At 45.4% G+C, this 24,220-nt stretch overlaps 1 protein-coding gene across 2 annotated transcripts; it reads right to left on the bottom strand.

Annotated features, from left to right (window-relative positions):
- Window positions 1-793: 793 nt before the first annotated feature.
- Window positions 794-24,220, bottom strand: TEKT1 (tektin 1). 2 transcript variants are annotated; one of them, XM_036268951.1, is made up of 9 exons: window positions 23,739-24,220; window positions 22,950-23,420; window positions 21,538-21,757; window positions 15,149-15,314; window positions 12,682-12,810; window positions 12,020-12,163; window positions 9,993-10,215; window positions 1,511-1,707; window positions 794-1,047 (listed from the first exon to the last, which is right to left on the bottom strand). In XM_036268951.1, exons 3-9 carry the CDS (start codon window positions 21,725-21,727, stop codon window positions 840-842), a joined length of 1,257 nt encoding a protein of 418 aa, XP_036124844.1. In that variant the 5' UTR covers window positions 21,728-21,757; window positions 22,950-23,420; window positions 23,739-24,220; the 3' UTR covers window positions 794-839. The 2 variants fall into 2 exon arrangements, with proteins under 2 accessions (XP_036124844.1, XP_036124843.1); XM_036268950.1 differs by having other exon boundaries at window positions 807-1,047; window positions 12,020-12,229.

Genomic DNA, 24,220 nt, shown 5'->3' with positions numbered 1-24,220 from the left:
GGCGTTCCTGCGACTACCGTCCCCGGGAGCTGAACACATGCCGAGCGCCCTCCAAAAGCCACTGCCACCCCTGCCCGGCAGTCCTGACACCTCCAGCCTTCCCAGTGTCACTCAGAGCCTCCTGCCGGAGCCACCCACCCCACAGCTGACACACGGGTCCACGGGTGCCCTTCGGCCCCCAGTCTGTTAACCAGAGACATTCCCCCACCCTCGGCCCTCCCCTGGCCCCACACAGCAGCATCCTGGCCCCCCACTCCTCAAGCCCCACAACCAGAATGACTTTCTAAGACCTGGTGGGCCCTGTGCCCTGTGCTGTCCCCTTCACTTCTGCCAGAAGAAAGAGGCCCAGAGAGCCACCTACAGGTGTGCGGAGGCTTTCGGGATTCCTGACCCAGGGCCGCTCCTCTCTCATCTGTGTTCTAGACGACTTGAACAGGCTTCCTGGGAACCGGCCAGGGTCCAAGTCGGCCGTCACCTTGTCTTCAGGGGAAAAGAATCTTGAGAGCCAAGAGAGATGCTTACATCCCCTCTCCTGAGGAAGATGGGCATAGTCTGGTCCCGCCCAACTACTGAATCGAAATGAATTTGGACCCCTCTCCCTGGGCCCCCAGTCCTGAGATATGATCAGAATGGCCTGTGCTAATTTAACTCTTAAATTAACTGTGAAACCACCACCACCCCAGCAGTACCAGCAGCATGGACCTTTGCACCCAAATCTCAGCTCCCATGCAGGCTGGAATCCAGGCCCGGGGCTGACTGCAGGTGCTGCCTACCTGAAATGAGAGTTCAGTGCTACTGTGCTACGATAGGGTTTAATGAGCATCTAACTGTCCCTTCTGCTAGCAGACAGCATCGGGGCGGAGGCCCCCCGCCCACTGCCCGAGGTCGCCCCCATCCCGCGGCGGGATGGACTCCCTCATGTGCACACACAGCACTTCGTCAATGTAGATGGTGTTCTCTTTGACCTGGATCTCCTCCTGCAGGGCGAGCTGTCTGCGATTCAGCCCTTTCAGCTCCACCTGGGCCTGGGCTAACGTCTCCTTTAATCTAGGAGAAGAGGAAGAACATAAGGAAATCATTTATCACCCTACATCGCTTTTCGGGGGGGGATGTATTTGTGCATCCAGTGCAGAAGTCCAATTGATGTGTCCTTCTCCCTGCCTCCTCCTCAAGACAGAGGTCTCAGATGGGTGACCACGGGCCAGGTTCACAAGATAGACAACTCCATGAACTTCTAAAACTTCTAAAACTGTACATTTTACCCAAACATCTGGATTTGGACTTCTTTCGAACAATTCAAACCCTGGTATCCATTTCCTGCATGGCAGCCATTGGCTGGAGTTAACCAGGAATCCCTTGACTGCCCTCCAGAAAAGAACCCCTCAAACATGATAAATGCAACAGTGCTCATGCCAGGCAGGCTGCACCCACGTGGTATTGCCCAGCCCTGTTCATAGTCCGGGTTTGGGTGGGAACCTGGAGGCCCTCCAGTTCCCAGCTGCCAGCCTACCTTGCAATGCTGTGGGTGATCCCATGAACCTCCTTGATCAGCCTGTCCTGGGCCGAGTCCCGACACAGCTCCACGTTCGGTCGACATGTCCTGGCCTCCAGGCGTGTATGAGCCACCTTGGCAGGACCTTCTTGGTCAAGGATGGCTTTTTCAAGAAATGTTATATTTTTCTCCTGGGAAGCAATCTCCTCCATGACCTTACAAAAAGGATTAGAGTAGGTGAGACCAGATGGGGCTCCTCAAACTCAACAGCAGTCACTCTTAGGACGTCTCTTGGGATCACGTAAACTAGGAAGAGGGAACCTCAGATTTCTACCCAAGCAGGGCCCCAGAATGAGTCTGATCTCTCTTCCCTCCACGAGTGATTGCTGGTGGGCAAGGCAAGTCACCTGACCTTAGAGCCTCACACATGGAATGGACGTGAGTGCCCACTGTTTCCTCATCTCCTTCCCAAATAATGGGAATTCCCGGAGAATGCCCTCAGCAAAGGCTGGAGGCTGCCTGTTCATCCTGGTACTAAATACCAAGTATCATGAGCAGAGAGACTCCCGTTTCCGTATCATTCACCCACTAGCACCCATTCTGCTCCCTAGAAGCCTGAAGAAAGAGTGTGAGCAGTTCAGTTGAGTTTTGCTGGTTTCTTTGAAGGTGGCTTCGTACACAGAAAAGATTACTTAGAAGTTACTTGGGTTTTTAGATGGATATTTAACTAGTTTGTTTCTTCCTGACACTTTTTGTTGTTAATCCTCACCCGAGGATATTTTTCCATTAATTTTTTAGACAGAGTGGAAGGGAGGGAGGAGAGAGAGCAAGAAACATCAATGTGAGAGAGACACATCGATTAGTTGTTACCTCCCGCATGATCCTGATGAAAACTGGGGATCACACCTGCAACCCAGGTACATGCCCTTGAGCAGAATCGAACCTGCGACCCTTCGGTCCGCAGGCTGATGCTCTAACTGCTGAGCCAAACTAGCCAGGGCTTTCTTAAACTTTAAAAAACAAACAAACAAACAAACAAACAAAAACCTTTACATCATGAAAATGTCTAAACATACACAAAAGTAGCTGGTATAATGAGCCTCATGTACTCATTGTCAATTTAAGCAATGATCCCCTTGGCCAATCTTGTTTCTTCTATAACCCCCTCTCCCTACCTCTGCCCAGCAGCTTATTTTATTTATTTATTTATTTAATCCTCACCGGAGGACATTTTTGCATTTGTTTTCGGAGAGAGCAGGAGGGAGAGTGGGAGGAAGAGAGAGAGAGAAACATCGATGTGAGAGAGACACCTCGACTGGTTGCCACCTGCACGACCCCAACCAGGGCTGGGGACGATCCACAACCCAGGTACATGCCCTTAGTGGGAACTGAACCCCGGACTCTCTGGTCTGCGGGCCCACACTCTAACCGCTGAGCCAAACTGGCCAGGGCCCAACAGTTTATTTTAAAGCAAACCTCAAATATTATATCGTTTCAGTCTTTTTTTTTTCATCCTCACCTGAGGACATTTTTGTTTGTTTGTTTGTTTTTTGTTCAGCTAGAGTGGTGAGAGAGAGAGAGAGAAAGAGAGAGAAACATTGATGTGAAAGGGACACATCGAGTGGTTGCCACCCACATGACCCCATCCAGGGCTGGGGACAAACTGCAACTGAGGTACATGCCCTTAAGGGGAACTGAACCCGGGTCTCTCCAGACCGCAGGCCGCCGCTCTAACCGCTGAGCCAAACTGGCCAGGGCTTGTTTCAGTCTTAAAAACATGATTATGTATCTGAGATATAAGGATGCGTTTATTGTCTTTTAACATGACTACACTACCTTTATCCCACATTTTTTGGTAATAATTGGTTTAGTCAAATTTAGAATGAAGTCCATACATTGCATTTGGTTTTCTTAAGACTTTTCTGAACATTTCTTAAGTTTTTCTTCAGTTCAGTTCACAGATAGTATACAGTTTTTAAATTTGGCAAATGTTAACAATCACTTTACAATGATTTAATTTACTAGTTGCTCCCACTTCAAGCTTAGTTAAAATCCTTTGAACATTTACTTAAAGCAGTTTTTAAAAATTTGATCTGTTACATATAGTATTTATAAATTGGATATAAAACTTTTAGTCCATACCACCCACCCTGAATGCACCTGATCTCGTCTGATATAAAACTTAAAAGCTACTTGAGTTTCTCAACAAACAAGGCTTTCTGAGATTCTTCAAAGACCTCGTCAATCTAGTAAACTAGTAAAAATGATTAATCTTAAATTCTCAAATATTTTAAGTCTTCAAACTTAAAATTTCAAATAAAATCATAAGGCTAAATTATTTAATTACACATTTTGTTATACTTTTTGAAAAACAGGCAAAATTCTCTTAAATTTTACAAATACTCTTAAATTTTACAAATTTTGTAGCACAGTTTATTGATGCATCCAACTATCAAAGGACATCTGGTTGCTCCCAAGCTTTAACAATTATGAATAAAGCTACTCAATGTTCACACGCAGATTTTTGTGTGGATATAAGTTTTCAACACATTTGGGTAAATACCAAGGAGTGAGTTTGCTGAATTACATGCGTAGGTTTAGTTTTGTAAGAAACTGCAAACTGTTTTCCAAAGTGGCTGTACCGTTTTGCATTCCCACCAACAATGAATGAGTTCCTACTGCTCCACATCCTCGCCAGCGCTTAGCATTGTCGATGTTTGGGATTTTCAGTAGGTGTGCAAGGGTATCTTGTTGTTTTAATTTGCAATCCTAATGACACAAAATGTTGAGCATCTTTTCATAAGCTTAGTTACCATCTGTATATCTTCTTTGGTGAGGTGTCGGTCTGGATCTTTTACCCGTTTTTTTCATTGGGCTGTTTGTTTTCTTACTGCTGAGTTTTAAGAGTTCTTTGTGTGTTTTGAATAACAGTGGCTTGTCTTTTTATTCTCCTTTTTTTAAAAAGGTTTTTACATTTTTTAAGCTTCCGGTCAAGATGGCGGGTAGGTAAACGCGGTATCATGTCCTCCCACAACCACATCAAAGTTACAACTAAACTACAGAACAACCATCATTCAAAACCGCCTGACATCAGCTGAATGGAAGTCCTACAACTACGGAATTAAAGCAGCAGCCACATCCAGACTGGTAGGAGGGGCGGCGGCGGACGGGCTGGTCCCACACCCACGTGTGGGGATAAAAATCAGGAGGACAACTCGACTGGGAAGGTCCTTCCTGAGGACTGGGGGGTCCCCGTCCCACACCAGGTGCCCCACTCAGGGTTCCAGTGCCAGGAAGAGAATCCCCATAACTTCTGGCTGGAAAAACCAGCAGGAACTGAGGCTCAGGGAGGCTGAAGAGGCTGGAGCCCCAGGCAGCTCCTTAAAGGGCCCGCGCACGAATTTATCGGACTCTCTCCCTCTAAGCTTGGAGGGGAGGCAGCTCGAGGGGCGCCAGAGACACACAGGGAAGAACTGAGCTGTTTGGCATTGGAGCGAGGGCTGGAGAGGGGGCTTTCTCCGGGACAAACGTGCTGTCAGAGGCCTTTGTTCCTTTGGTGAGTCCTTCCCTGGGGCGGCAGACAGAAGCCATATCTGGGACTCCAGCAACCTGGCTCACACTGGTAGCCCCGCCCTGCTCACTCCCTGAGGCCCCGCCCCACCCAACTTTTAGGCCCACCCAAGCTGTTGCCACTTGCTTAACCATAAAATGGGCCTGTCTTGGATCCTGCTTCAGGTTTTCCTAAATTCTTTCAAACAAGCAGCATCTGGTCTCAGCTAGCCCCATACCACTCATTAAGTAATACACTGAAACAAACAGGGAGGCAGCCAAAATGAGGAGACAAAGAAACAGGTCCCAAAAGAAAGAACAGAACAAAACCCCAAGAGAACTAAGTGAAATGTAGATAAGCAACCTAACAGATGCTGAGTTCAAAATACTGCTTATAAGGATGCTCAATGAACTTAGTGAGAACCTCAGTGAACTTAGTGAGGGCCTCAAGAGCATAAAAAAGGACCAGTCAGAAATGAAGGAGGCATTAACTGAAATAAAGAATAATTTACACAGATTTAATAGTAGAGTACGTAAATCCAAGAAACACACCATCAATTTGGAATATAAGGAAGCAAAAAATGCCCCATCAGAACAGCAAAAAGAAAAAAGAATCCAAAAAAATGAGGAGAGTGTAAGGAGCCTCTGGGACGACATCAAGCGTGCCAACATTCGCATCTTGGGGGTGCCAGAAGGAGAACAAGAGCGAGAACAAGAAATCGAAAACCTATTTGAAACAATAATGGCAGAAAACTTTCCTAACTTGGTGAAGGAAACAGACATACAAGTCCAAGAAACACAGTCCCACACAAAATGAACCCCAAGAGGCCCACACCAAGACACATCATCATCAAAATGCAAAAGGTTCAAGACAAAGAGAGAATCTTAAAAGCAGCAAGAGAAAGGCAGCTAGTTACCTACAAGGGAGTTCCCATAAGGCTGTCAGCTGATTTCTCAAAAGAAACTTTGCAGGCCAGAAGGGAGTGGCAAGAAATATTCAGAGTGATGAAAAGCAAGAACCTACAACCAAGATTACTCTATCCTGCAAAGCTGTCATTTAGAATCGATAGCCATATAAAGACTTTCCCAGACAAGAAAAAATTAAAGGAGTTCATCACCACCAAACCGTTATTGTATGAAATGATGAAGGGCCTTTTTGAAGAAAAAGATAAAATATATGAACAAACAAAATGGCAATGAATACATACCTATCAACAATGGATTCTACAGACAAAATGAACTGGCAGAACAGAAACATTCTCATAGATACAGAGAACATTTTGTTGGTTGCCAGATGGGAGTGGGGTTGGGGGAATGGGTGAAAAAAGTGAAGGGATTAAGAAGTACAAATTCATTGCTAGACTGACAAACCTCAAAGGGAAAGAGGTTGAGGGGTGGGAAGAAATAAACCAAAGAACTTATATGCATAACCAGTGGACACAGACAACAGTGTGGGAAAAGGCGGGAGGGGGGTTCAATGGGGGAAAAAATGAGGAACATATGTAATACATTCTACATTCAACAATAAAGATTTTTTTTAAAAAGGTTTTTACATTTTTAAATAGTTGAAAAAAAAATATTTCATGTCATCTGAAAACTATGTAAAATTCAAATATTGGGCCCTGGCCGGTTTGGCTCAGTGGTTAGAGCGTCGGCTTGCGGTCTGGAGAGACCCGGGTTCGGTTCCCGCTAAGGGCACGTACCTCGGTTGCAGTTTGTCCCCGGCCCTGGTTGGTTGTGCGGGTGGCAGCCACTCGATGTGTCCCTTCACGTCGATGTTTCTCTCTCTCTCCCTTCCTCTCTCTCTCCCTCTCACTCTATCTGTACAAAAAAATGGAAAATATCCTCGGGTGAGGATAAAAAACAAACAAACAAACAAACAAAATTCAAATATTGGTGTCCATAATAAAGTTTTATAGGAACACAGCAATGCTCATTCGTTTATATCTGGCTGCTTTTAAAGATTTTTTTAAAAATTCTTTTTCTTTATTTATTTTAGAGAGAAGGAGAGGGAGAGAGAGAGATAGAAACATCGATTAGAGAGAACATTGATTGGCTGCCTCCTGCATGCCCTGCACTGGGGATCAGGCTCACAATCTGGGCATGTGCCCTGACTGGGAATCAAACCGGTGACCTCTTGGTGCATGTGTCCGACGCTCAACCACTGAGCCACACTGGCCGAGCTATATCTTGCTGCTTTTATTTTATTTTATTTTTTTCTTTATTGATTTTAGAGAGAGAGGAAAGGAGAGGGAGAGAGAGAGAGAAACATCGATGAGAGAGAACATTGATTGGCTGCCTCCTGCATGCCCCCTACCAGGCCTACAACCTGGGCATGTGTCCTGACCAGGAATCGACTGGCTACCTCCTGGTGCCTGGGTCGACACTCAACCGCTGAGCCACAGATCCCAGTGACACAGTTACAACGCGACGGCTTCCCGAGCACTAAGTGTATCACTAGGCAGGGATGTCTCATTTATTTTTTACCACCAGCACATACCCATGGTTAAAACAAGAAAAGCGGACTTCGTGTTTTGCACTTTTGAGGCACAGTGAAGTGTAGATGTTGTTAATTAGACAGCAAAGCACTGTGTGTATCACACAACAACACCATGCTGTGCTGAGAGAATGCGACATACGTCATTACCAGACTGCGTATCCTCACGATGGTCTCAACTCACAGGAAAGCGATGACTAGAAAAATTAGAAATTTGAACAGCATACTACATCACTGCAGAATTCCTTCACAAAGATGAAAACGAGGCTGCAATCAAAGTAAGGTTTCAAGTGTCTCATTTGTTAGCTAAGCAAGGAAAGCCATTTACCGATAGCGAGTTACTTAAAATATGTTTGATTGCAGCAGCTGAGGAAGGGGGTCCAGAGAACATACAATTGTTCTAGACTATTAGTCTTTCTGCAAAAAAAGCTGCTTGAAGAGTTCAGGACATCGGGAACAACATCCATAGCCAATTAAAAAACAAGACATGATTTTAGAAGGTTTTCCTTTGCTTTTCACATGTGGGCTGGGGTTCTGTGCTGCTCAGTTGCTTATTCAAGGAATCAGAGCTGAGTTTAAAGTGACTAGAGAATCAACCTCGCCCAGCCGGTGTGCTCAGTGGTTGAGCGTCGACCCCTGCACCAAGAGGGCACCAGTTTGATTCCCGGTCAGGGCACATGCCCAGGTTTGGGGTTATGCAAAAGGCGGCCAATTGATGTTCTCTCTCATCAATGTTTCTAACTCTCTCTCTCTCTCCCTTCCTCTCTCTCTAAAATCTATTAAAAATTTTTTTTAAAATTAAAACAAGAAGTAAGTCCTCCATCCCCACACAGATGTGCAGCAGCTATATTTTCCCAGTTCCAGCAGTGTTTGTTTTTTTGTTTTGTTTGTTTTGTTTTTTGGGAGGGGGGGACCTCAAAGCAAGCGCAAAGGAAATTTCCATGTTTCAAAATCCACTTAACTGGGCAGTTGAGGAGCTTCTACCTACCCTTCAACAGCAAGTGATTAATCTGAAATGCAGTGACATGCTAACCGGCCAGGATCAGGAGAAGAAACTAAACAGAATTCTACAAATGCCTTCAAGCGATGAGTGCATTCAACTAAATTTATGTGCTCACAGATGGCTATCGGTTCCTGGCAGTACCCATTTGAATGAGAAGACATTTTCAAAGATGAAATATATAAAGTCTCATTACAGATCAGCGTTCACAGGTGAACATTTGCAATAGGTTTCGATAGGAAAGACGCCCACAGAATAACCTTTGCTTACACTCCGGCTTGTCCTGCTCGTCACATAAACAAATCCTGTCTGACAGCTAGACTCTGGGTCCCAGGAGGCCAGGCTTTGGGATGTGAGTGGGCCTGGGCTCTGGTTCCAGGCTCCCGCAATGCCCCTTGACACCCGGGGCCCCTCCACTCTCTGTGTCTCACTAGTAAAATACAAGAGCTGGGTTCCTGTCGCCATGTCACAGGTAAGGCACGATGCTGAGAGAACATGAGGGATCTGCATGAGTCACTCAGCTGGCCTGTCACTGGACTGATTTGGGCCCACATATCCAAATCCAGCACTTGTTCCATTAGACTCCACGTCTCAGTGTCCCTGAGGTTAGCCTGTGGGATGGTCAGACATGCTCAGGATCCAGGGGTCCCTGTGGGTAAGGGAGGTATACTGGGACGGGCTCACGTGGGCTCTGGTGGCTAAGTATTCAGGAACTTTGCCAGACCACTGTCAAATGGGTAGCTTGAAATCAACCATAATAAATGTATTTACACCATGGAAACCTGCAAATTCTACAAATCAGGGACTTTACTTACATATTTATTTATTTATTTATTTTTAGAGAGACACATCGATGTGAGAGAGACACATTGAGTGGTTGCCATCCACACGACCCCAACCAGGGCGGGGACAAACTGCAACCGAGGTACGTGCCCTTAGTGGGAACCGAGCCCGGGACTCTCTGGTCTGCAGCCGACACTCTTACCTGAGCCAAATCAGCCAGGGCTTTACTTATTTATGTATTTATTTTTCTGAGAGCCAGTGTACATCACAGCACTGGGTAGCTGAGAGGGACAACCTGCCAGAATCTCGAAGTTGCAGCTGGGTTTGGAGAAATTGGTTGCATTCAACTCATGGAACTTCAGAGTTATAAATGATGTCTGATACCATATAGGCCATCTCCACATTCCACATAAGGAGAAACTGAGGCCCAGAGTGAGGAGAGAGCCTGTTCTTCGCGGCAATGAGTGACTAAGAAGACCCAGAGTGGGGCCAAGTCCTGCTCGTACCCCAAAACCCAAACCCTGCTGCTAAGATGGAGGGATGTGAATGACCCTTACTCCTTAGTGAACCCAGCTCACAAGCACCGAAGGCAGTGGCCTGGCCCAGAGGGCATTGGGTCTCCACGCCGAAACCTGCTCAGTGTGCTCATCCACGTTCCCTGCAGAGCTCACCTTGGCCAGATGAACAGCCAGCTTGTCCCTGGCGTCCTTGGTCTCCTTCAGCCCATTCTTGAATGCCGTGTTCACCACGTCACATTGCTTGCGCAGGTCGCTGGCCGTCTGGGACAAGACTCGGTCCACCAGGGCCTTCAGCGTCAGAGAGTTGTTCCTCTGCTTGTCAGCCTTCTCCACGTTGGTGTTGGAGAAGTCCAACCAGTCTTCCAGACTCACAGAGCTGAAACAGAACCGGGCACTCGTTCGCAGAGGGCTTGAGCTGGGAAGGGGTCAGGGGAGGGGACGAGCTTCTGGAATCCCCTGGAAGCTAACCCTACCTTTACCCCCAAAAGCACCTCGTACGTTTCCTCATCTCCAGGCAGTGGTCCGTCAGTGGCATCGCTCACTTTGGGGAAACCTACCTACTCTGTGCCAAGCAGGGGGCTGGAGCTTTACAGACATCATCTCATTTAATCCTCATGCTGGCCTAGTGAGCTAACTTTCATAACCCCCACTTTACAGATGAGGAGAACTGAGGCTCAAAAAGAGGGAGTATGTTGGTCAAGATCACACAGGTAGAGACAATTTGAGCATCAGAATAAATCATAATAGTCACAGATTATAACACACTGAATAAAACAGGGAAGCGTGATTCCACACTGATATAAATAAATGGCTACTTTGATAAAGAACTGCTTTATATAACAACACTGATGAATCTCAAAATAATGTTGATTGGAAGAAAACTGACGCACACAAAATAGATAGTACATGATGCTATTTAATGATCGTAAAAGCAGACAAACCTATTGGAAGTCAGGAATGTGATCACCTTTGGGCAGGCAAGGGGGGTACTGATCAAGAGGGGATACAATGGGGGTTTCTGGGCAGTGGTAATGTTCCACTTCTTGACCTGGTTGGTGGCTTCATGGGGGTTGTCCACTGTGGTTAGCAGCAGCCTCTGAGATGACCCCTGATGACCCCCAATGACTCCACCTCCTGACATTCATCCCCTTGTATAATCCCCTCCCTTTGAGTTGTGGGATGAACTCATTGACTCACTTCTCACCAACAGAAGTGATAAGATGTCATTTCTGGGGTCAGGTTAAAAGCTGACTGTGACTTCCTCCTGGGTGCACTCTCTCCCTTGCTTCCTCCTGGACCGCTCAGTGTGGGGGACGCCAGGCAGCATGTCCTGAGCGAGCTGTGCAGGGAGGGCTCACGTGGCGGGCCTGCCATAACCACACGAGTCGGCCTGGGAGTGGGTCCCCACCCCCAACCCGTCAAGACTTCATATAAGACCACAGCCCAGCAGACAGCCTGACTACAGCCTCGCGAGACGGGAGCCAGAGGCGCGGACTAAGCCTGGGTTCCTGACCCAACACACTGCGAGGGGTCACATGTTTGTCATTTTAACCTGCTAAGCTTTGGAGTGACTTGTTATACAGCAAAAGAGAGCACAAGGATAATGCATTAAACTGTGTGCTATTATTACTTACGTATTTTTCTGTATGTATGTTTTACCTCAAAAAGAAGGTTTAAAAATTATGAGTTAGGTGTATGATACAATGTTAATTGAAAAACATAAGTTAGATGTCACAGAAAAGGTACATTCATATTGTATCATTTTTGTAACCAAAACAAAAGTTGTGTGTGTGCGTGTATCCATGTGTATGTAGGAACATACAGGTATGGTGGTATGTTTGGGGTAACAGCGTCAAGGGATGGAGGAAAATTATTAATTTGCTCTTTATACATTTTTAGGTTATTTTACTTGTTAAAAACATGAATAGGTAAAAGAATAAATTTTAAATGTTTAAAGATTTTACATCAGACTTTCTTAACGTGGGGCCTAACCTGGAGGAGCAGAGAACCTCTGGCCCTGTTCTGGGGGGACTCACCTCCCAGCACCTGCCTCTGCCCCAAGCCCCCCCTCCCTGGCCCCCAGCCTGCTGCGGGGGCCCGCCTGCCTGTCTGAGAAGCCCGGACCTTTCCCAGCAGGGAGGGGGACAGCGGGCCAGGCCAGCCGCCAGGCACCCACTCACTTCGGTTCAATCCTCACGACGTTCTCAGAATATCGGATGTTGGGCGTGTTGTTGTTGAGTGAGAAGCAGATGTCATCAATGGTCAGGGCCACAAACTTGTCTTTCAGATCCTTTTCAAGGTTGTACTTTGCAGAGCGGTTCAGCCTGAATGGAGAAGGTAAAGGTTTCCCCTGGAAGGCCCAGATGGCACCTACGGTTTCTTGGGAGACCCTGGAAAACGAAGCTAAAGCTAGGGATGGCGGCACTTCCTGCCCACCTTCCACCCCCCCCACACACACACACGCCATTAGATGCTTGGTGACAAATTAGCGTAACCAAGCCTGGACTTCCACATCCTCTCTCCAACGGTGACATTTTTCTGATGTCACCGCTGTGGCATACTCTATGTGAGATGTCAGCCCTAGAGAAAAACAGCTCCAGGGTCCTCTGTTGATAACCAGGGCTGACATCCAGCCCCAGCCCCACCCACCACGAGAGGGTGACTGTCAGGAATGAGAGGTGTCCAGGCCTCGCTCTGATGTTCCCCAAGCCTCCTCGGGTCAGGGCAAGTGCTGGTAGGAGCATTAAACCCCATTTGTTCCGCCATGGAGCCCAGCCTTCATGGGTGCTGTCTGTCCTAGATCCGCCCAGTGGAGGTGGGGGGTGGCCCCGAACAGCCATACCGGATCTGCTCGGTCGTCTCCTCCAGGGTGCGCGTCAGCAGGGCCATCACCCCCCGGATGATCTCAGCCTCCTTCATCAGTTCCTCCTCCACTTCATCATGCACCAGGTCGATGCCCACGCGCTTCTCCCTGACCAGAGAGAGGCGGCAGGTCACCTGACGCGTGCAGGGAGGCAGCGTGGTGGCCGCTAACACCTGGACGTATACCACCACCTGGCAGCTGCTGTGAGCAGCACCCGATCTGTCTGGATGACGTGGTCGGGGATGAACACCAGCTGGCACCTCTGAGCCTTGAAAGAAGTGCAAAATGCAGTGAAGGAAAAATTGATCAGTGACTGGACCCTTGGTCTGAAAATGCCACGTGGACATTTCCCCTCAGTGTGGACAGCAGTTCTGAAGACTCCTCCTTCTTACCTATTTAGTGGCAACATTTCTTTGGCTTTGAACTTGAAAAACATGTTTCCTTCCTTGATCCTACTTCCATTTTTTGATAAGGATTTGAATCCAGAAAGGTGCTTTATAATGATAATAATAATAAGAATACCAATATTAATATTACTCCCACCACTGAGCACTTACTTTGTGACAGGCGTTGTGCTGAGCTTTTCTTTGCTTTTTTTTAATCCTCGCCCGAGGACATTTTTTCATTTTTTGTTCAGATAGAGTGGGAGGGAGAAAGAGGAAGAGAGAGAGAAACATCGATGTGAAAGGGACACATCTAGTGGCTGCCACCTGCACAACCCAACCAGGGCCGGGAACAAACTGCAACCGAGGTACGTGCCCTTAGCAGGAACCGAACCTGGGTCTCTCTGGACCGCAGGCCGACACTCTAACCGCTCAGCCAAACTGGCCAGGGCGTGCTGAGCTTTTCATAGGAATGTTCTCACTTAGCCCTTTCTTTTTTTAAAAATTTTTTTTTCCTTTATTGATTTTAGAGAGAGAGGAAGGAAGAGGGAGAGAGAGAGAGAGAGAGAGAAACATCAATGAGAAAGAACATCAATTGGCCGCCTCCTGCACGTCTCCCACTGGGGATCGGTCCTACAATCTGAGCATGTGTCCTGACCAGGAATCGAACCGGAGACCTCTTGGTGCATGGGTAAACGCCCAACCACTGAGCCACACGGGCTGGACTCACTTAGTCCTTTCAACTACAGGTGAGGAAACTAGGAAACGAAGTTTAGGAGAGGTTAAGCCCAGGTCACAGAACTGGGCATGACACCTGCTTTTTACCACCATGCTGCTACTCCCGAAACTGACCTACTACTGCCTAATATTTTGTTCTTTTCTACCCTGCACGATAGTGCTTAGGAGGCAGGCCCCACCACTCACCGGCTCTGCAGCCTTAGGCACGTTGTATAATGTATCTGTGCCTCGGTTTCCTCTTCTGTGATATGGGGATAATAATTAGTACTTCATAAGATTGTGGTAAGGAACTGATAAGAGTAAAAGCAGAAAGCACAGGACCAGGCACGTGGTAGCACATACACAGTCAGCTTAGCAACATCCACATTCTAATCACCCTTAGGTGTGGACTTGAGCTCCTGGAGAGTTTCCCTTTGCTTCACAAGCTCTCTAAATCGGCTGGGGAGGCCGCTGCGTCCTTACTGCAGAGGGTCCTGGCTCAGCTCCTGGAGGGAGGGCTTTGCAGGAAGAGGGAACACTGTGAACAGAGCCACGGTGTGTTTGGGACACTGCACATCCCGTTGTTGGGGATGAGGTACGGGCCTGGGGAGGTCACTGTGGGCCCAGTCGTGATGAGCTCTGTTTGCCAGGCTAAGAAGTTTGAACTTTATCTTAAAGGTACTAGGTTTTGAGGTTGCAGTTTTTTGTTGTTAATCCTCACTCGAGGATATTCTCCCATTGATTTTTTTTAGATAGAGTGGAAAAGAGGGAGGGAGGGAAGGAGAGAGAAACATCGATGTGAGAGAGACACATTGATTGGTTGCCTCCCATATGACCCTGACCAGGGCCAGGGATCAGACTTGCAACCCAGGTACAAACCCTTGACCAGGAATCGAACCTGTAACCCTTTGGTCCATGGGCCGACACTAAACAGGTAACCTTGGGAGCGACGCCATGTGCAGTGGAGCAACAGATAGAAAAGGCCTGGGTCCCTGACACCGTGGAACACCATGCCAACCCTGAGCTACCTCCAGACTCCTTAAATGTGAGAGAGAGAGAAACTGTCTTGTTTAAGTTCAGTGTTATTTTGCGGTTTTCTGATAACCCACAGCCAAAGCAAGACCTAACTTATATTTAAGTTACTCAAGAGGAGAGTTTAGACAGGAACCCAGTCTAGTGCTCCTTCCCTGGCTCGGCACCACGGGCATGCCGAGATAATTTCAGGCTCCAAAAGAGCACACGCTCATTTGCCTCATTCTAACCCACCACCCAGCACAGTCAGCTCTTACGACCCAGCATTTCGTTTCTCACAACAGATGATTCACCGGAGGAATCCTCCCTCCTACCTGTATTCCAGACACGTCTGAGTGATGTGCAAGAGCTCTTTCAAGCTCTCCAGGGCTTTCTGCAGCCTGATCTGATAGGTGAGTAGATCTTCGGTCACATACACAAGCTGCTCGAGTTTGTCATCTAACTCCTTCTTCCAGAATCTGACTTCCTCAAGTCTCTGTTCTGAAGCACACAGAGAGGTTACGGCAGGGCCTATCGACTCCCGGTGCAGCCAATGTTTGGGTTAGAAGCTTGAAGACTATTGCAAAACTACCTGAGTTGTGTTCTTTTCTTCTTAGAACTTCTTAGGGAGGGAGGGGAGGGACATATTTCTTCTTACACTCAACATCAAATTGATCCAAAGATCATTCTACACTCTCATTGGCTCTAATTCGTCAATGTCCACTGTTTTTTTTTTTAATAACTTCTCATTTTATCAAAGATATAAATGTATATTGCTTGAAAAGTCAAGTAGTATACAAGCACTACAATGCTCTGACCAGTCCCTGCCCACTCCCACTCTCTGGAAGCAGCCACTAAACACTTTTAGTATTTCTTCCGCCATTTGCTTACACTGCTGTGGATTCATCGTCTGTTTGAATACTGTCTATGTCCTATGATGAAAGGTAAGGATATGTTTGCTCTTACACAACCTTTACAACATACATCTGCTCCTTCCATCTTCCCAATATAGTTGTATCACCGTCTTGTTAAGTAATCATTTAATGCTTATTGGTATGATTGCAAACATGTAAATGTTATATACACCTGAACTATGTAGTATGTTATGATAAATTTCTTTCCTTGTACAACTTTTTGTTTTTTTGAGCGGTTAATAACTGTATTTGCTTTGCTTTCTGTATATTTATCACTAATTTTTCTTCAAAGTTTCTAACAGAGCTACACCAGTGCCCCTTATCTGCAGTTTTGCTTCTATGGTTTTAGTTACCTGTGGTCAACTGAGGCCTGAAAATAAATGGAAAATTCCAGGGGGAAAAAATCATAAGTTTTAAATTGCACACAGTTCTGAAATCTTTCATCTTCTTGCCCTGTCCCACCTGGGATGGGAATCATCCCTTTGTCCGGTGTGCGCACACTGTAGACTCTATACTACAATTCGTCACTTAGTGGCCATTATGGCTATCAGATTGACTGTTGTGGTACCCCAGTGTTTGTGTTCAAGTTTCCCTTATTTTGATTAATGATGGCCCAACACACAAGTAGGGATGCTGGCAATTTAAGGATGCCAAAGAGAAGCCATAAGTGCTTCCTTTCCGTGAAAAGATATGTACGTATGTATGTATGTATCTATGTGTGTGTGTGTGTGTGTATGTATGTGTGTATGTATCTATGTATGTATGTATGGGGTCGAGGTGAAACATAGTATATAAAGGGTTGGATACCATCCACACTTTTAGACATCCACTGGGGTCTAGGAGCATATCCCCCATGGGTAAGAGGGGACTACTGTATAAATATCCTCTCAATATATTCAGACCCATCAAGTAACCTATTGATTTTGTTTCTTTGGTAGAGACCTCTCTCCAGGAGTGGTTTCTCCTCCTGTTCCGATCTCTAGTGGGATATGATTTTGCTTCACCATCGTTCTAGAAATTCCCTTCACTTTCTCGTGTGTTGGAGTCCTCTTTCCTGGATCTCATTTCTTCCTTTTTTTGTTGTTGTTTCTTTCCTCAGTGTGTTGAAGCACATCCTTCAGGAACTTCCTAAGAAATGGATGCATGCAAGGTAAAATTTTTGAAACCTTGGATGTCTAAAATGCCTTTATTCTACCCTCATCCATCATTTGATTATATTTGGCTTTGGGTAGATATAATAATTTTCATTTAGTATTTTGATGGTGTTGCTTCATTTCCTTCTGGTTTCTGAAGTTCCTGTTGAGAAGTCTGATGCCAGTCTGATTCCGGGTTCTTCGTATGTGACCTGAAAAACTTTTAGAAATTTCTTCTCTATTTTCCTAGTGTCTAAAACTTCACACTAGGTGAAATTTTATTGAATAAGGTATCAACCTTATTAAATTATTATGCCAGACACTAGGCATGCTCTTTTAATCTGAGAACTAGATCCTTTGATTCTAGGAAATTTTCTTGTATTCTATGTGTTCTCCATTTTCTCTGTGCTTTTTCTGGAACTCCTATTATTTACCTTCCCAGATGGATCCTCTAATTTTCTTATCTTTTCTCTCCTGTTACCTATCTCTGTCTTCTTTTTTTCTACTTCCTGGAGATTTTTCACCTTTATCTATCAACACTTCCTTTGATTTTTTATTATTATTTTTTTGTATCATGATTTTTTATTTATTTTTGTTGCACATGTTTCTCCTTTGCCCCTCATTGATACCCTTTTCCCTGCTCCCCTACGCTCCCCCACCTTATAGTATTGTTGTCTATGTCCATTGCTCATGTATATATGCATATAAGTTCTTTGATTTATCTCTTCCTGTCCTCCCCCCTTCCCCTAATTTTTAAACATGTTCTGTTCTCATATTTTTACTTTCCAAGAACACTTTATTGTTCTCTGAATATTCTCTTTTTTTTATCCTCACCCAAGGACATTTTTCCATTTTTTGTTCAGATAGAGTAGAAGGGAGAGAGAGGAAGAGAGAGAGAGAGAGAGAGAGAGAGAGAGAGAGAGAGAGAGAAAGAGAGAGAAACATAGACGCAAAAGGGACACATCGAGTGCCCACACAACCCAACCAGGGCCGGGGCCAAACTGTAACCGAGGTACGTGCCCTTAGCGGAAACCGAACCCGGGTCTCTCTCGACCACAGGTCAATGCTCCAACCGCTGAGCCAAACCGGCCAGGGCTGAATATTCTTTTTAAGACCCCTCTTCTTATTCCATGGATGCAATGTCTTCTCCAAGTTTTCTGAGGATCTTGTAGTGTATATACTTTTTCTTTTGCTCTGTGCACGTCTGTTTCTTGAGTTTCCGTGTGTTTGATTATCTGTTTGTTTTGGTGTCCATCACATTAGAGGCTTTCCTCAAATGTTTGGTGATCTTTATCTGATTACATTTAAAAATGAAATGCTAACATCGTAACTGGAAGCTCTGTCTGGAGGGACAGGGCTAGTCGACCAGAAGGCTTTATTAGTGATCAGGCAGGGCCCGGGCATTTCACTGGAGAATTCCCACATGTTATTATCTATAGATCTTCCCTTTCAACCAGTTAGTTTCTCCATGGAGACATCTTCCAGTCTCCTGTCTGAGGGTATAAACCAGGGACTGGGAGAGTTACTGTTTAGTTAGTGGATTTGTATGGAATCCTTTAGCCTTCTGCTTAGAGAAGGAGAAGTGCCCTCTGCAAAGACTTCAGCCAATCTTGTTTCCAGCTCTATTCTGAATCTCCAGCTACAGAGGTAATTGGATGCTTCCAATATTGAGTATTTCAAGGTTTCTGCAACATAAATTTGTGGCATGAATCAGCTAACTTCTGATGTCCTCTACCTATCCGGGCTATCTGTAGTCCCTACGTGTGTTACCACTTGAGCTTTATCTAGTTTCCAAAACCGTCATCATTTGTCTACTGTAGCTCCCCTCGTCCCCCTCCCCCATCTCATCTTTGAAGCATACTTTTCATGAATCCTTTACTACAATATTGGGGTTTCAAAAGGAAAAGAAGACTAATGCCCTTGTTCCACTCACCATGTAAACTGAAGGCTCCCACTCCCACTTTGTAATTGATTTGCACCCTCACCTCGTTTCTTCCACTATCCTGTTGGACCTGCTATCTCAAAGGTCACCAATGATCTTCAAGTCACCAGTGCACATTCATTTTTGTTCAGCTCTCAGCCTCTTTGATACTTGTATGACCAGTATTGTTGATGAGCACATGGATAGTTTCTAGTGTGGGGCAATTAATACGGAACACTGCTTTGAACATCACAGTGTACATCTTTCGTAAACATATGTTTGAATCTGTATTGGGTATACACCTAAAAGTGGATTATTTTGGTTAAAGTGTATGCAGTATGTTCAGCTTTCGTAGATACTACCAAAGCTTTCCAAAGCAGTTAAACTTCCAGTGCTCACGGTATAAATGTTCCAATTTATGCTTCTTTGAGTAAGGTATGAGAGTCCAATTGCTCCGTATCCTCTCCAACACTTGGTATTTTTCTTTTTCTTCCCCCGCCCCCTCTTTAACAATTCTTCCCCATCTTCCTCATCCTCTTTTAGCATTTTAGCCATTCTAGTGGGTGTGTAATGACATCTCAACTGTCATTTTAATTCGTATATCCCTGATGACTAATGAAGTTAGAGTATCTCTTCACATGTTCACTGGCTGTTTGGATTTCCTCACTTGTAAGGTGTTAAGGTTGTCCCCATTTTTCTATTGCATTGTCTGCCTTTTTCTTCTTTATTTTTAAAAGTTCTTTATATGTTCTGGATACAAATCTTTTGTCAGATATGTATATTATGAATATCTTATATACAAGTAATATGAATATATATAATATAAATATACTATGTGGGTTGCTTTTTCAGTCTCTTATTAGAGTCTTTTGATTAACAAAGGTTCTTCATTTTAATACAGTCTAATTATTTTTTTCTTTTACAATTGGTTATTTTATGTCCTGCTTAAGAATAAGAAATCTTTGCCTTCTTCAAATCATAATGATGTTCTTCACCAAAACTTTTATTGTTTTACCTTTCTCATTTAGATATGTACTACACACACACACACACACACACACACACACACCACTCACACACACACCACTCACACACACATAAATATGGTAGGGGCTAGGATATAATTTTTTTCGTAATAATATCCAATTGACTCATTTATTGGAAAGAATATCTATTTCCTGCTACATTGCAGTATTGCTTTTTGTCATAAATTAGAGGACTGTATATGTATGGGTTTGTTTCTGGACTCTATTATGTACCATTGGTCAATCTGTCTATCCTTGCCTAAACCTTACTGTCTTAATTACTATAGCTTTATAGTGGGTCATAGAATCTACAGTAAATGTCCTCCAGTTTCAAGGTAGCCACGTCCATTCTTGATACTTTGTGCTTCCATATGAATTTGAGGAGTAGTTTGCCAATTAAAACAATTTTTTTTAAAATACCTGCTGAGATTTTCATTGGCATTGCATTGAATCTATGCAATTTCTTCAACATCTTTCAATAACATTTTGTATTTTTTGGTGTAGAATTCTGGCACATCTTTTATTAGGTTAATTCCTAGGTATCTGATGTTTAATAATGCCATGCTAAGTAGCTAATTTTTAAAAAATCAGTTGATGAATCAATGAAGTTAAGTTTCAGATCTTAAAAACTTTGTTCTCATGCCTACTGAAACACAATTATTGTGAAAAGTGAGCGGTGTATCCTCATTTCTAATACCTACCTATTTGCACAATTATTTAGACTAAGCCTGCCTATAGGTTGATATCAGGGGTACAGATCAACCCATCAGGAGATGTCTAACATCTAACATTAGTAACCAGAAGAAGTTTTGATTAATTGGAGGTTAAAAAACTATCTACCCTTAGATCAGGTTTTATTCATTGGTGTTTTTGTTTATCCTGCCCAATGTTATAAATACATTAAATCAGTGCCAACATTTTAAAAGTGGGTAAAATTCCAGCTTTCCAGATTTTCTTAAAATATATATATATATATCAGACAATTTGGCAATACCAGGCCCATAATGTTTTTTGGATAAAAACTGGTTGAAATTGAGTAGCAGCTGCCTCCTTAGATGAAGCACGTTCTCTAGGTCATCACCATCCCCACCACTTCCTATTACCATAAGGGGTCTTATCAACCCCACGCTTCTTGCTTAGTCCTTATGGACACTTGAGTTTGTGACCTCTGGTTTATCAATTTTTTTAGAATTTGGGAAGTTTTTGTTTTATTTATTTAAGGGCACTGCCCTTTAAATAGTGTTTTGAAGAATGGAATTGCCAAGGGAAAATGACTTCTCTAAGAATCAGCTCAATGTTTCTCTAGGAAGTCTTTCCCAGTTCTACTTCTGTATCCCTTACCCTATCACCTATCTGGCTATATTCTGATTATTTTAATGTTTGTATCTTTCTCCTCCTCAAGCCAGGAGCCCTTAAAGAGTAGAGACTCTGATCATACCGTGTGACATTCCCAGTACTTAGTCTATAGATGCTCTTAGATGCTCACTTAATGTATATCAAATCAATAAATGAATAAATCATTGACGACGGATGGCTGGAAATCAGACTGGGTTACCATGTCTCTATCTTGGGGCAGTGAAAAACATAGAACCCAGAGAATATACATGTTTTTCCCTAATATCTCAAGATAATACATTGCTACTCCTGAACATGAAATGCAAATGACAGTATAGCTAAACCTGAACACTTTCATCAAAACATGTCCACAGTACACCAAGTGCATTGTCTTACCTAGTTTCTTGTTCACATCACTTTGAGCTTTTCTTGTGGTCTTTTCAATTTCATCCACAAGCCTCTGGCTTTCTGCCACCAGGCGTTCGGACCGGGACCTCTGGGCCTCCGCCTTGTGGTACTGGCTCTTGTTAGCAATGTGCCACTCCAAGGGCAGGAACTTGGGTGGAGGTTGCAGTAGTTTGGCCATTTGATCAAAGGCAGACCTCTTTTAGATTAACTGAAAGCAATTTGTCCTTTTTTAAGTGTCAGTTTGTATTATGTGGTGTGCATATCAAAAAGCACATAAATCATAATCTGTACACAGAATGAACACATCTGTGTAGCCAGCACCCAAATCAAGAAATAAGCCTTACCAGCACCTCATGCCTCTTTCCAGTCACTATTCTCCACCCCCTTCCCCAGGGTAACCACTATCCTGACTTTTAACACTATTAATTAATTTTGTTGTTTTTGAACTTCATATAAATGAAATCATATAGTAGGTACTCTTTGCATCTGACTTCTTTTACTCAACATTATGTTGGTAAGATTCATTTGTATTGTTAGATAGTTGTAGTTTCTTCATTCTCATTGCTGCATGGTACACCATTGTATAAATATACCAAAATGTACCTGTCTTTTCTACTATTTATGGGTATTTGGGTTGTTTCAAGTTTGAGGTCTATAATGAAAATGCTATGAAGATTCTCATACATGTCTTTTGGTGAACACATCCATGCATATTTATGACTCATTACGATTGCTGTGTCATAGCATAGTGTTCAGTTTTTCTAGATACTAACAAAGATTTGAACCCAGACATGTTTTCTTTAAAATTGAACAAATTTAACTAACTGTAAACTGGCAACTGGGTATTTGAGCCTATATAGCAGATACGAGAATTTTAAAACTTCCCAGGACGAAGAAAAGGAGAGAACAGGAAGGGGAACCCATGAGAAGGCAGCAGGCAGAAGCCACAGCAACAGAACGGCTAACATGTCCCCCCCTCACCTGCACACAGCTCTGGTTGACTGAGAACTGCATTCCTCAGACAGGCCTGCCCCACCCCCACCACTACCCAAAAATCTGCGCGCCTACCCTTAGGGGGTGAATGGATCTCTGAAGCCCTTCAAACAAGCAAGAACAGAACCTGGTCAGATCCTGGCGAGGCTGAGCACCCCAGGAGACCCTGCCCCAGCAGACAATATGCAGTCTCCCCATTTCTTTGTAGTTCAGTCCCTCCTGCAGCCTCTCCCAAATTTGTCTGAGCATGGCGCTCAAATTTAACCCGACTCCTGGATAAATCAGAGTAGCCTCAGGAGAAATTGCAGTTAGACCTAAATTAGGGCTGAACCCAACGGGCACAAGACTTTGAGTAGGGCTGAGGGCTGCAGATAAGGGTTGATTGTGTGGGGCCGGGATGTACTTACCTCAGAGCTACAGAGAACAACGACACCAATTGGGGATGAGAGCCTCCTAATCACAACTGGAACGCCCGGCTCTGTAAACAACGCGGTCTCCATGGCAACCAGAGACGTGTCGCCAAAGGGGCGGGGTCCACCTCGAAGCAGCTTCTCCGGAAGGCCCTGCGCAGGCGCGAATTCCACAGTTCCCAGCGCACAAGATACCGGGATGTGACCTGGGAGCGGTGGAGCCAGATGCTCTGCCATCTCAACCTGTCACTAAGATGCGGGACACCAGGCAGGAGAGAGCGGCCAAAAGCCCAAGCTGGGAGTCAGGAGACCCACTAGCCATAGCCCGGCCGCGGGCTGGGTTACCTCGGGCCGTGCTGCCCCCGCTGGGTCTCGGACCCCCAGGTGTACGGTGCGGTTGGGATGGACGATGCCTCAAGGTCCTCGCAGCCGCGGCAGGCCCAGGGCCACCAAGCCACAGAGCAGGCGCTGCGAGGAGAAGTGAGAGGTTTCTAGGGTTGTCACGACCGGGAGGGTTAAAGGGGTTGGAGGTGGGAGGAGGTGCCCGGACCCAGTGCCCGAGCCTGGCCCCTCCGGGTGGCTGTGTCCAACCCCGGGCGGTGGCTGGGCGCAGAGCTGGGAGTCGGGAGTAGTTTCTCCATCTATAAAACGAGCGTATTGGAGCTTCCAAACTAACAGCAGCACAGTGCTCAGAATATATTCTTTATGGGTGCAGTACTGTAAAGTACCAATGTGTACATCTGAAGGAAATACACAGTGGGGGGAACGCGGATTGGAAACGCTCACCGAGTCCTCGTCCACAAAGAAAGTGGGTATTCGAATCTCCCGCGCAAATCGTAGACAGCGCCGTCCTTACACCAGCCAGTCGAAGGCACCTTCCTCCAGAGTCAGCCGATCCGAGCAGGCTTGGCCCCTCAAAGCCTGGCCCCTCGTCTCCGGAGCAGTTAGAAGCCTCCTGCAGAATCGCGAAGCGTCGTGAATATGAAACACGACGCCCATCCATAGCGTGAGGAGGAGCTCGCACTTCATAGTCATATTCTCCGCCCCTCGGCGGAGCAGCTGCTTAAGGAGCGCGGTTCGGCTGGCTCCCGCCTGGATCCCTGGCGGGGTACACCGTCCTGGCTCTCGGATCGGAGTTCTGGGGTTCTGGACCCCATGTCCGCGTATCCTACCGTGGGAAGGCGAGCCGCTGAAAACGGGCGCGCGTCCCGCCTCGGCACTGATGGAGCAGGGACACCTAAGGAAGGTGGTCCTGCTCCCCTGTTCGC

Source organism: Molossus molossus, unplaced genomic scaffold (assembly GCF_014108415.1).
Source record: "Molossus molossus isolate mMolMol1 unplaced genomic scaffold, mMolMol1.p scaffold_m16_p_19, whole genome shotgun sequence".
In the NCBI taxonomy this organism is placed as follows: Eukaryota; Metazoa; Chordata; class Mammalia; order Chiroptera; family Molossidae; genus Molossus; species Molossus molossus.
Note: the sequence above shows the minus strand (reverse complement) of the source record. Positions and strands in the feature narration are given on the sequence as shown.